Here is a 12,171-nt window from a genome sequence, read left to right as displayed (position 1 = left end):
GTAACTAAATGTTTATCCTCTATGAGCTCCGCCCAGATTAGCTTCACGTTAGGAAGTACGCACGCACACACATGCACACACTAATGTACACACACTAAAAACATTAGTATTGATTCAGGTGATTGCTTATCAGGCTGAGTGCTCTATTCACTATTGACTAGGAGGGATGTAATCAGTGGAGATCGTCCATACACACACACACACACACAAACACACACACACACACAAACACACACACACACAGGGGGAACACATCAACTTTTCTTTTTAATCAGAGGGGAATAATAAGGTTGTGCGTGTAAGAATCAAAACAACCTGTTAAACATAGGGTGCTATCAACACGCTTTGACACAGACGCACTCACAGTCAACTAATCAGGTTTCACAGGCTGGGGAGGTGTTAACTAGGTTTTACAGGAGGGTCGATGCCCTGCCATGAATTTCAGGCGTCTCTTTCTTCCTCTTTCTCTCACTCCGTCTTTATCTTTCTCTCTTCTATTTGAAGGTGAGGACACTTGGGAGGGAGGAGTGTTGATTACTACTTTCTATTAAACGACTTCTGTACATCTGTGAAAATGTGTGTGTGTGTGTGTGTGTGTGTGTGTACGTGTACGAGGTGTAGTGGAGTTTGTAGCTGGGGAATGATCAAAGACCCATCACCGGAAACAAGAGCAGGAGAGGTGGGGGGGGGGATGGACAGAAGCAAGGAGAGACACAAGTGGAAGAAGAAATGAGAGCATATTAGAAAGGTTATGGGGATCATTGACTGTGTGTGTGTGTGTGGGGGGGGGGGGGGGGGGGTGATACATCTATAGTCGGTTTGCGCCTCTTGAGAGCTACATGTTGAGATGGTGTGGACGAGATGATTGATGGGCAATTGCACTGTTGGATGCAATGGGAGTTTCATACTTCAGGTTTTGGAGGCAGAAGTAGAAATAAAAAAAAGAGGATTGGGTTTCTGTCTTCTCTTGTGGCTCATACCCTCCTCTTCATCTCGTAAACTTCAGTCTCATCTGCCAATTAGTCCATTTCACTCCATTCAGCACTCGCTCCACTCCGCTTTTCTTTTTGTTTCATCTTTGGCTCTCCAGCTTTCATTTACGACTCTGTTCTTCAAATTTACATGAGGATGAAAGCCCCTCTCTACCGGGCTCAGCAAATACATCAGCTTCTCAATATCTGACGTAATTGCTGAGACCGGTACAATGCGGACGGCGATTAAATCGGAATAGAAATGGACACACAGTCAGCCAGGGTTGAAATGATTCCCCACCAGACCTTTGTAAGCCCCCCCCCCCCCTAAAAGTCAGCTGTTTAAATCATTTCCCCAATAATCATCAGAGTGCTGGAGAGCTTTTCGTTCTTGTTTTGTAACTTCTTCAGCTATTTCATCCCCAATCCCGACCACATTTTAAAAACCCGATGGAGTTTTTTTTTTACCACCGAGCTATAAACGACAATGAATGCCCGTACAGGCGCTCTGTCTTTTCTCACTCACACACACACACACACATTCTCCCTTTAGCCTTCCCGGGCAGGCTGCTGCATAAACGGGCTGATTTGCAGGCCATTCTGTTCTGTCCTGTTCTCTATTAATAAAGTGCTGTTATGCTATTGTTACCGCAGGAGGGAAAACATGAAAAAATGTCGAAAGCTCCTCAGACGCGGCGCTGACAAATCACACCAGTTATTGCTGTGCGTGTGCCATTATGGCTCTGCGAGTACATGCGCCCGAGTGTGTGTGTGTGTGTGTGTGTGTGTTTGTGGTGTTGGTGCTTTTGTCCTCCTGAGGGTGCTTTGGCAAGCTGGCAGGTGCGAGTGATTGGGAAGCAAGCAAGCAAGCGGCTGGTATTGCCACGGACTCAGCATATGGCCTTTCACTCAAAAAGCTTTCTCCCCTTCGGTCTTCACTTTCTCTCACTCCTTGTTAAACATGTTACGACTTCTGCATCCAACGTCTGTGTGTGCGTGAGTGTGCGCGCCTCTGTTTTGGCTGCAGTCTAATGATTCTCCAGCCTCGCAACCATCTCCTTTTCTGAATAGCTGCAGGCGTTGGTTGTACGCCAGATTCTGCTTCGTTTTCCTGTGTTCATGTTTTTAATGTGCAGTTTTGGTGTGAAGTTGTTCCATCTATGTGGTCCATGTTTTTCTTGGCGTATTGGCTCTGTGTCTCAAAGTCTGCCTTTACTGAGTCATCTGCTGACAGAGCTGGAGACGTGGGCTGCAATCTGTTTCAAGATCTTAAAATAATAATGAGGGATTAATTGGATTTAGTGAGAAAGAAAATGAAGTTATTTACTAAAGCCAGATTTATTTTTGCAACAGAGGTAAGCTCAAACAGAAATCTGTTGATCGCCATCCTTCAGTTCAGTTTTCATCGACGACAAAAACAAAAAAGTACTTTCCTGAAGGAAAGGACATTCTTACTTCTTCCTTTAGATTTCTAATGAAAATAAATTGCTTTTCTGAGGAGAGTTTTGAATGATAAAGAGTGAAAGGCAGAGAGAGAGCACTATGCAGGAAAGGTCATTATAACGTGGCTGATTCTAACATAAAGACGTCTCAGTCTTCTCTAATAGAGATGAGTATGTGTGTGTACGTATATGGGATGAGGATGTGTGTGTAAATATATAAGATGAGGATGTGTGTGTACGTATATACGATGTGGATGTGTGTGTACATATATGGGATGGGGATGTGTGTGTAAATATATAAGATGAGGATGTGTGTGTACGTATATGTGATGAGGATTTGTGTGTATGTGTATGTGATGAGGATGTGTGTATATAAAATGTGGATGTGTGTGTACGTATATGTGATGAGGATGTGTGTATATAAGATGAGGATGTGTGTGTACGTGTATGCGATGAGGATGTGTGTATATGCGATGAGGATGTGTGTGTTGGACAGATTTCGATGTGTGTGTTGGATGCTGGTGCTTTCCATGAATGCAGCTAAGCTGTCGGTGGAGCTGAATACAGCTTTGTCTGCAGAATGTCTGGAAAGTAGCTCACAAACGTTGCAATAATAGCAGTTAGTTGCCGCAGGTGCGAAACTATTTCACCCAGGCGTTATGCAAATGAGCAGATGTTGCAGTAGGATTGATCAAATGTCCCATGGACATCAGACACATACAAAACTGCTTTCGTTTGGGTTTTTGTAAGTTTATAGTCCATCTAAACGTATTTGTTTATTTCACTCACACACACACACTCACACAGCAACCGTGATCTAATCAATTTGTGTCTGTGTAGTAACATCATTAGGGGAATTAGTTTCACACTGATCTGTTCGCAAATATAGTAATACACTTCACCTAATGATACAGATGAGGTGCCACGTGTCTCACTCTTTTCTTTTCTCTCTCATTTAACCTTTTCACCAGGTTGTTAAAAATATGGCTACATCACAGCAATTACCAAAGACCTGCTCCAGACCTCACTGCTTCTGCCCATCTCTTCTGTCCTGTCCTATTACCACTCTCTTTAATGAGCGGGAGTGAAATAAAAAAATCTAAACGGGTTGTTAATGAAACATAGACAGATTTATTACTCATACCTCTCCAGTTAATCATTTCCGCTTCCTAATAATTAGCCAGAGCCGAGTAAATCTTTTTACACTGTGGTCAGAGAGTGCTGAGCCGGTGCCAGAATATGGAGAGAGAGTGAGAGTGAGAGTGAAAGAGAGAGAGAGACTTGTGTTCCTGAATGTTACATCACCCAGACCTTGTGTCAATTTGTTTTATTTTTTGCACGCTGTTTTGACGCAATTAATTCTCCTCAATCATATTTTATGAACCTCATAGTTGATTAGCGGTGAACATGCTTTGTGTTTCTGGTCGGTGAGCGAGGCTAGATGTTGCTGTGAAACAATAAGTGAATTCAAACCACTGATTTCATTCCCAGTTATTACTTTTTATTTAATAGCTTGATAATAAATGGAATCACCAGTATAATGAGTAATGATGAGAGCAGATACCCAGGGTGTGTGTGTATTTCCATACGTGCGAGAGTGAGTGTGCTTGTATTAGGAGGATCATGTCATTTCACTGCGTCATGCCGGAGGGGTGACTAATGATTTACTGATTTCATTTTTCTAGTCGTTCTGATTATCAGTGTGAAAATGATGTGGAAAGACAGGAAATGAAAGAGGAGAGGACAGGTGAGGAAGCGTAGTATTTTTCTGTATGAATGATCCCCTCTGACTCCTTTGTCTCGGAGTGCATCAATTTCTTCTCCTCTAATCCTATAAAGGGTGGCCAGTCATATTTTAAAAACTAAGCAATATACTAAACACAGACTTTAGTTTCTCTCTTCACGTCTCAGGTGAACATTAGTCCAAGGTTATTCACACTCATGATGACGAACAGTCTCTTATCTCTTGTCTCTTGTCACCGACATGTCATCGTCCAACTCGGTTCTTCTTTGGCTCGTCGCTCTGGTCCCACTTTGTTTCAAGGTCGTTCCACCATCCATATCGACGTCTTCTCTTCAACCTCTCTCTGCCTTTCGTGAATAATAAAGCTTTTCTGTACTGTCCTGACAAAAACTTCTCTTGTTTGATTTCCCCTTTGCATCCCTCTTTTTAACCGTTCTTTCAATGTACACACTCTTCTTTTCACCCCACACTGTCTTTATCTTCACACCCTCTCGCCTCTCCACATTTCTCTTCTGTCTCCTCTGATTCAGATAGACTCTCGTGGCTCAGCAGGCACTTTCACGAGAGAATTTAAGTGAGCCGTCGGCGGTTACAGCTTTACATATCACAGAGTACAGTAGCCGTACAGCTCGTGTGACGTAATGGGCCCACTCCATATCAGTGAGAGCTTATTCTCTTAATTCCCCAAAGCATTGTCGGACTTTAGCCGCACCAGCAAACTGAAATGACAGCAGAATCCCTGAGTGCTGTTTTTAATTATCAGAAAAAACACAAATCAGTGCAGCTCAGTGCCGTGGATGCTATCTGGTGCTCTTTATAGCCTGGAGTTAGACTGAGGGGGGAAAGGAGCAGCAGTACAGCTCGAGGCTGAACAGACCAATACATGAACACGTGGCAAAAAGGTGACACTATGAGGGAAATGAATGAAGCAGCCTGCGTTGTTGCACTTTGAAGAATGTTCTTAAAGAATTACAAAATCAGGCTGATTGCCAATTTGATTTCATACACGACATGGGCCTCCTGCAGTTTCTATTGCCACCAAATCACACACACATTTGAAATGCTAATAAAAAACAAAACATATTGAAAGTACAAATATGAATTCATAACAGTATTTAACACAATTTACACCAAATATATAAGAACAAGGTGTGGAAATATTAAAAAAATAGATTGTGGGAGACGAGGCTGAGGATATACAGAGGTCAGAGTTCACGATGCTGATGGCGTGAGGAAAGATTGGTTCAATCTTTATTTTGAAAAGATTATGCTATGTATTCATTCTAAATTCACTATTTTAGAAAGTCTGACCTTCCAGTATTTAGAACATTTAGACCTTCTGAAGTCAGCCTTCATGCTGTGTTCATGTGAGTGTATGTATCTTCTGTTAGTCTGGTGATGGACTGGTGACCTGCCCGGGGTCCAGAATCCAGCTTTCCCGACGGGGACTATACGATTTAAAACAATGGACACGAGGAATATTAAGGTTATTAATCATAGCACCATGGTTTAGTCTGCTCTCACTCATTCTCAGGACATGCAGGACTGTTGACTGACGGTGTTGTTTGGTCATCTGTTCTCCATCCATCCGCTCTCACATCTAAAGTGGGTGGGGGCAGCGCGACTGAGGGCCTGCCATTACTAAAGAAACTAAACCTGCGTGTTACGATTTCAAGGATGACGTTATCATTTAATCCTAACTGACTAAACAAAGAGTAGTTTTACTGGGGCACTGGTGTGTATCAGTCCTGCTGACCTTTCAACCGGATGTTGTGACGTGGCTCATTGAGTTACGAGTTGCCCTGCACTCAAATAATTAACTTCTCCTATTTATCATGAACTCAGAAGAAACATGATGAACCAGCTGTAATTGGTTGTTCCTTTATCGCATGTGTTGTGTATCGCAGGGTTCAAAAACTCAAACTATTTCTATCGAGGGGCCCTGTGTGCATCGACGCTGCACACAATGGCCTTGAGGGAGCACGGCCCCTTCACCTTTGGGGTCCTCTCCTTCACGGGGGAGCTATGTGCCGAGTGTTGCTCTGTTCTTCTTCAGCCAATATGGACCATCTTCATCCCACCAAACTTAAATGAATCTCCTCTCCTGCACATGTAGCTATCGTCCATATTGTTCAAATTTGACATCTCCTCCTTGTGGACTCCTTTGTTTACTCACTCCATCTCTATGGAGCTCTCTTTCATCTCTTTAGTCGACTCCCTCCCTTTTTATCCTCAGCTCCTGTTGTTGCAGCACACAACACTACCCCCCCCCCCCCCCCCGCTTTCTGTCCACTTCCACTTCCCTTACAATACCCTTTAAGTTTATATTCATATATGGCTTCCTCCCAATCGCTCCTCGCTCTCCGCCTCCATCTGATTGCTTGTTATTTGGTATGCAGGCTTGGACCCCCATTGTGCGTTCTTGCCTGTCAGCACTCTCTTTTTCCATCTCCCTCTCCACCTCTCTCTTTGTTTCTCTTTCCAGCTCCCAGTGTCCACTCTTTCTTTCAAAAAAGCACAAAGAAGAGAGGAGAACATAGTCTATTGGGATGGGGGGAGGATACATGGAGGGGATAGGAGAGAGAAAGGCAAGATAGGTGTGGGATTGTAAAAGGGAATGTTTTTCTTAAAGGAAGAATGTGACACCCCGGAAAGATAAAGGACAGGAAGGGAGAGGAAAACAGGGGAGGGGCAATGCCACAATAATATATGGCTGGAGTTTATGAAGGTGGGAGCTTGCTAGCAGAATGACAAATGGGTCTCGAGTGACAAAGTATTATATTAAAAAGTAAATTGATATGCAAATGTGGAGTGTGTGGCTTTGGAGGACGGGGATAGCCTGTTGTCCTCGCTGAAGTGGAACAGCGAGGGGCAGAGAGGGAGGGGAGCGCCCGGGTGTGATGGTGATATCACAGTGCAATAAAGTGTGTGTTTTTGCGCGATCGGCCCAGGTGTGTGTACTTTTAATCTGCATGAATACACAGCTGTGTGTGCGTGGGTGTGTGTTTACTGTATGAAGCAGTACAGTGTAATTAGATGGCAGCTAAATGGAACGATGACTTTTCCCACAGTGAAAGATAGCGCTAACTTCAAAGCATAAAGAAGTGAGGAGGACGACCTCATTACAAAGTCTGCTCCAGCTGACGAGTCTGTGAACGCTCACAGTGCAAAGTGAGAATCAATAGCAAACAACTAGCCAATCACCACGGCTGTGTGGTCAACGAAACCCTGTGTTCTGCAGTTCCACAGAGCGACGTCGTTTTGCTCAAATGTGAATCCAATCATATCAATAAGAAACTCACAAATGTGCTTCATACTAACTTGATCTGGCAAATAGTCGCCTGGATTACAAGCACTGTGAATGTTTTCCAAACATGTTTCCAAGCCAGGGAGACACATTCATTATTGGTCAACTGCACTAAGTTGTCAATATTAAATAAAATATCTTATTTCAAACACCCACAGAGCCACAGCTGTCGGGGGGGAAACAAAAGCCACAGCCATGTCAAGTTGTGTGCCATGTTGGAGACTGCAGCACTAATGATTCATGACACTTCTCACTGAAGAGGAGAAATGAGTCGCTCTGTAATTACTATGGAAATGTGTTCATTTCCCATCAGACACACACACACTCATATATGCCGCCATGCAACCGTGGAGACACACACACACATACACACAGATACACATCAAGCAGTGAGGGGGAAGTGTAAAAAACTAAACATGTATATGTGTGTGTGTGTGTGTGTGTTTGTGTGTTTGTGTGGGTGTGTGGGTGGTGGGGGGCAGACATAGGCCCCCAAAGGATTATCACAGTTGGAGCAGAGGTGTGACCCATGTCCCCATTCCCCATATGCTCAAAACACATGCCCCAAAGCACTGTGAGTGTGAGTGTGTGTGTGTGTGTCAAGGGGGTAATGATAGTCCCTTGGTGTTTCACTGGCTTGAGCCCAGCTGATAACCAGGTGGGGCCCAGAGAACATTATACCCCCTCCTCTTTATCCTCAAATACCAGCAACCAGTCTCTACCCCTGTGTGTGTGTGTGTGTTTTCCCAAGAGAGCCTATTGGTGTCTGGGTTAGCCCATGCATTCAGCTGTGTAAAACCAACAGAAGGATTAAGCACCAAATGACTAAGATCTGCTGATCCTAGTGAGACCTCTCTCCATTGCTGCCACTGTTTCTCGCATTCATGTTCGACTCTATTTCTATCCCACTCTGTTATTTATTTATTAATTATTTTATTTATTTATCTACTCCTCACCCCCTTTTCTTCATGAAATTCCCTGCTATTTCTTCCAGCCTCCCTCTTTTCTCAGTCCTCCTCCACTCTGCTCATTTAAATCCCACCCGGTCCGTGCTGCTGATTCCCAGTTATTCTTGGCTCTCAGCCCAAATCAATTCATCTTCATGATGGACAGACACGCCGACTGGCTGCGGCTTTAACAGTCGAGGAGGACTGGACACGAAGGAAGCGGAGGAGAGGAGGTTTAGTACCTCGTTATATGAAACTGCTTTTACATTTGATGGTTTTTGGCCTAAAATATTTGTGCAGAATTTTTAAAGATCCGTAAATTTCTGAGACACTGTTATGGGGGGGGGGGGGGGGGTGATCAGGGTATTTAAACACTATTTGAGGTGGAAGCTGAACAAAGTGGAAATAAATACACAAAACATGACACACACACACACACTAGCAGCACCCCCCATTGAGGTCTGTAAAAACAGAGCAAGTTGAATACGTCCTCACAGCTGAATGGCAGGATTGAGTTGATCAATTTGTCAATACTTTGTCTTGATCATTGGACTGGGCCGCGCTGCAGGGTGTGTATGCAAAGGGGGCTGGGAAAAGAGCATGTATGGTGTGTGTGTGTCATGTCACACACACACACACACTCAACCTTCAGGCAGGAATTGACATGTAGACGTAGAGAAGAGGAACACTTTGTTTCCTCCCAGCTCGTCTCAGAGGAGTGGATGTGTAAAGACAAAGGAAATATCTAGTTCACCGCTATTTGCTGCGTAGTGCGGTTCTAGTGCAGTTCCTAGAAATTATTTTAGATTTACCTTCAGTGTGGAATCGCACAAACACACTCGAGGGTATGTGATCTTCCATATCCGTGCTATAAAGCTATATTGGTATCCGTGTGGGGAGGAAAACAATCTGTGCTGTGTATATCTCTCTACTGGAGATACGGGATCATAATCCAGCTGTGCATTTCTCTTTCAGGCACTGTGGCTACATCAAAGCCAAGCAGGACCCCGACGAAGAGAAGATGCAGTTCCAACATGGCCGAGGTGAAGACACAGACACACACGCATAAATGCGTGTATGTTTATTGCGGTCATACATGTGGATGTTTCAGTGTCATTCAAAAGTGCAATAACATTCTAACACGATGCAGACAAACTCATATTGTTTTTGTTAGTCGAACTCAATGAATTATTTTAACATGCAAGTTTGTGCTTATGCAAGCAAGCGTCACCCCATCCTGCGACCACATCACCTTTATTTATGGTTGACACAGTTAATAAAGACTGCAGGAGAAAAAACAATCAAAAGTGACAACTGCTGCCGGTTTTTCACAGACAAGTCACTTTGTTTGCATACTTTCAGATGTACAGTAAATACACTTAGTGTAAGTACGTCTCCAGCGTTGTTAAATAAAACACACTGTTATACACTCTTGCACTAATGTTTGCTGGCAAAGTGGAGCTCCTTATGGGTACCTGTTAAAAGTTATGAGTCATTTTAACACCATTGCTCACCAAGCAGTTATGTGTTTGATTATGTAAGAATTTGCAATGTCACTCAAACAGAGCAGCGATGCTTAAGCTCCCGAGTGAACATAAATTCACACTGCTAAAATGTCCACGTAGAAGTCAGTGTGGCTTCCTGGAGGAAACCACTTCCCAGAGGGATCAATACACTATTAATTTACATACAGCGAGTACATGCTGGTTGTATCAGCACATTTAACTTTTATATCTCCTCTTTCTTTCCCATGCAGTCAAGCTGCCAGGCAGCAGGATCTACATCCATCCTCACACCTACGAAGACCCCAACCAGGCTGTCAGGGACTTTGCCAAAGAGATCGACGCTTCCAATATCCACATCGAGAGAGTCATTGGAGCTGGTGAGCTGGCAGTAACACAACCGTCGACTATATAGATGTTTTCTAAAACTGTACAATTTGAACCTGGATTCAAATTATTATCGTCTTTCTCTCTCTCTCTCTGTGTGTAGGAGAGTTTGGGGAGGTGTGCAGTGGTCGGCTGCGTATTCAGGGGAAGAGGGAGATCTACGTGGCCATCAAGAGTCTGAAGGCGGGATACTCTGACAAACAGAGGAAGGACTTCCTGTCTGAGGCCTCCATCATGGGCCAGTTTGACCATCCCAACATCATCAGGCTGGAGGGCGTGGTGACGAGATGTGAGTAACGCAGTTGGTTTAGCAACCGCACACACACCTCTATTCTGCCTGTCGTAGGGGATGGTCCGTCACGCAGCCGATGGGAATGTAAGCACGAGCTAACCCTTGACGAGATAAAGACTCCATTACCATGGCAACACTTTGATGACACATGGTCTCTCGTGCAGCCACTTGTTTAATTCACATGATTGTGTTGGGCAATTAGAGCAAGTTGGTCCATGTGTGGGAGATAGACCTGGTAACGGCAATTTGTTTCAGTCGGGCCTCCTCGCCCTCAACCCCCCCCTCTCTCTCTCTCTCCCTCCCTCTCCCTCTCTCCTAACCTCTCAGTCAGGGTCCCTCTCATCTTTTCATTCAAGCGCTCTCCACTTCTCTCCCGTCTCTCTTTGTCTCCCTCTCTCAAACCCACAATACGTCAACTCAAAGCAGGCTACATTTGATAGCATATTTTAGGACCTACAGCCACACTGAAGGCACAGCGTGCGCTGTAGTTTAGGCCGGCGGTGCCCGTTGATGCGGTCAGCTGGAGCTCCGTACTCGACAGAGATGTGTGAACAGCCACACAGCCAGGCCCGGGAGGAAAGCCTGGCTGCACAGAGCGACCCTCCGCCTTTGGGACCAAAATACAAAGCTTAGTTTGAGTGGCTCGGTTCACTTACTTTGTGAAATGTTCCAGCGATGGGAAATGTCCCGTATTTATGTGTTGATGAACTGCAAAGCCAACTGTTAATGTTCAATTTCATATCATAATCATCAGGCTGGTCAGGAGCTGTGAGGCAGTAAATTCAAAAAGACAATCATGCGCTAACCCATTCTGTAACCGCTTACTTTAAATGTCAAAATAGATGATCACCAACACACCCATTGAACATTATATCCATATTTGTACTGATTATTCAGTGCAGGAGTGACTGATAAAGCAATAGCATTTATGACCACCGATCAAATATGTATTTTCTTCTCGCTCAGATACCCGAAAAAACCCTAAATATGTCAGTAATAGCAACTAAAGTGGGAGTTTGCCTGCATTCAAACACAGTAGTCATAGCACCGTCCTCTGGTCTGACACATTGTTATGCAGATGTTTCCTAGAGATCAACAACAAAAGAGGAGGGGCATAGTCAGACAAATAAATCTTCGCTTTCTCCGCTCTCCCTCTGTCACACACACATGCACACATGCACACACACACAACAAGATATTGAGTCCATCACACACACACCGGTGCTCAGTGGCACTTAGGCCAACAATAAAAGAGAAAATGCATATGCATAAGCTTTTATCATGAATATTAATAATCCAAAAAGTTAATTAGATGCGTTTTAGGCTCATGAATATTCATCACTATGCATATCAAGAAAGAGAAGCTCACTGCATGTCTTTTCCTTTCTCTCTATGTTAACTGTGACCTTTGCACCTTTGCATAGTTGTTTGAGGTAGTGAGTAAGAGTGCTACAGTACAACAACACTACATCAATTGGGTTGTTGTTTTCTTTATTCTGGTAGGAAGACGGGAATTATGGCACTTTGGTTTTTATGTCACAACCCATTCTGATTCAAAATGCCAGAATAAATCCAATAC

General features: G+C 44.0%; 1 protein-coding gene across 1 annotated transcript in view; it reads left to right on the top strand.

The window, feature by feature from the left end:
• The window catches only part of LOC130197724 (ephrin type-A receptor 3-like), a 78,171-nt gene that overhangs the window by 49,482 nt on the left and 16,518 nt on the right, over positions 1 to 12,171 (top strand). Inside the window, 3 exon segments of the mRNA XM_056420569.1 lie at positions 9,387 to 9,454; positions 10,168 to 10,293; positions 10,404 to 10,589. Coding sequence (XP_056276544.1) covers positions 9,387 to 9,454; positions 10,168 to 10,293; positions 10,404 to 10,589 — 380 coding nt within the window.

Source organism: Pseudoliparis swirei, chromosome 8, assembly GCF_029220125.1.
Source record: "Pseudoliparis swirei isolate HS2019 ecotype Mariana Trench chromosome 8, NWPU_hadal_v1, whole genome shotgun sequence".
Taxonomy (NCBI): Eukaryota; Metazoa; Chordata; class Actinopteri; order Perciformes; family Liparidae; genus Pseudoliparis; species Pseudoliparis swirei.
Note: the sequence above shows the minus strand (reverse complement) of the source record. Positions and strands in the feature narration are given on the sequence as shown.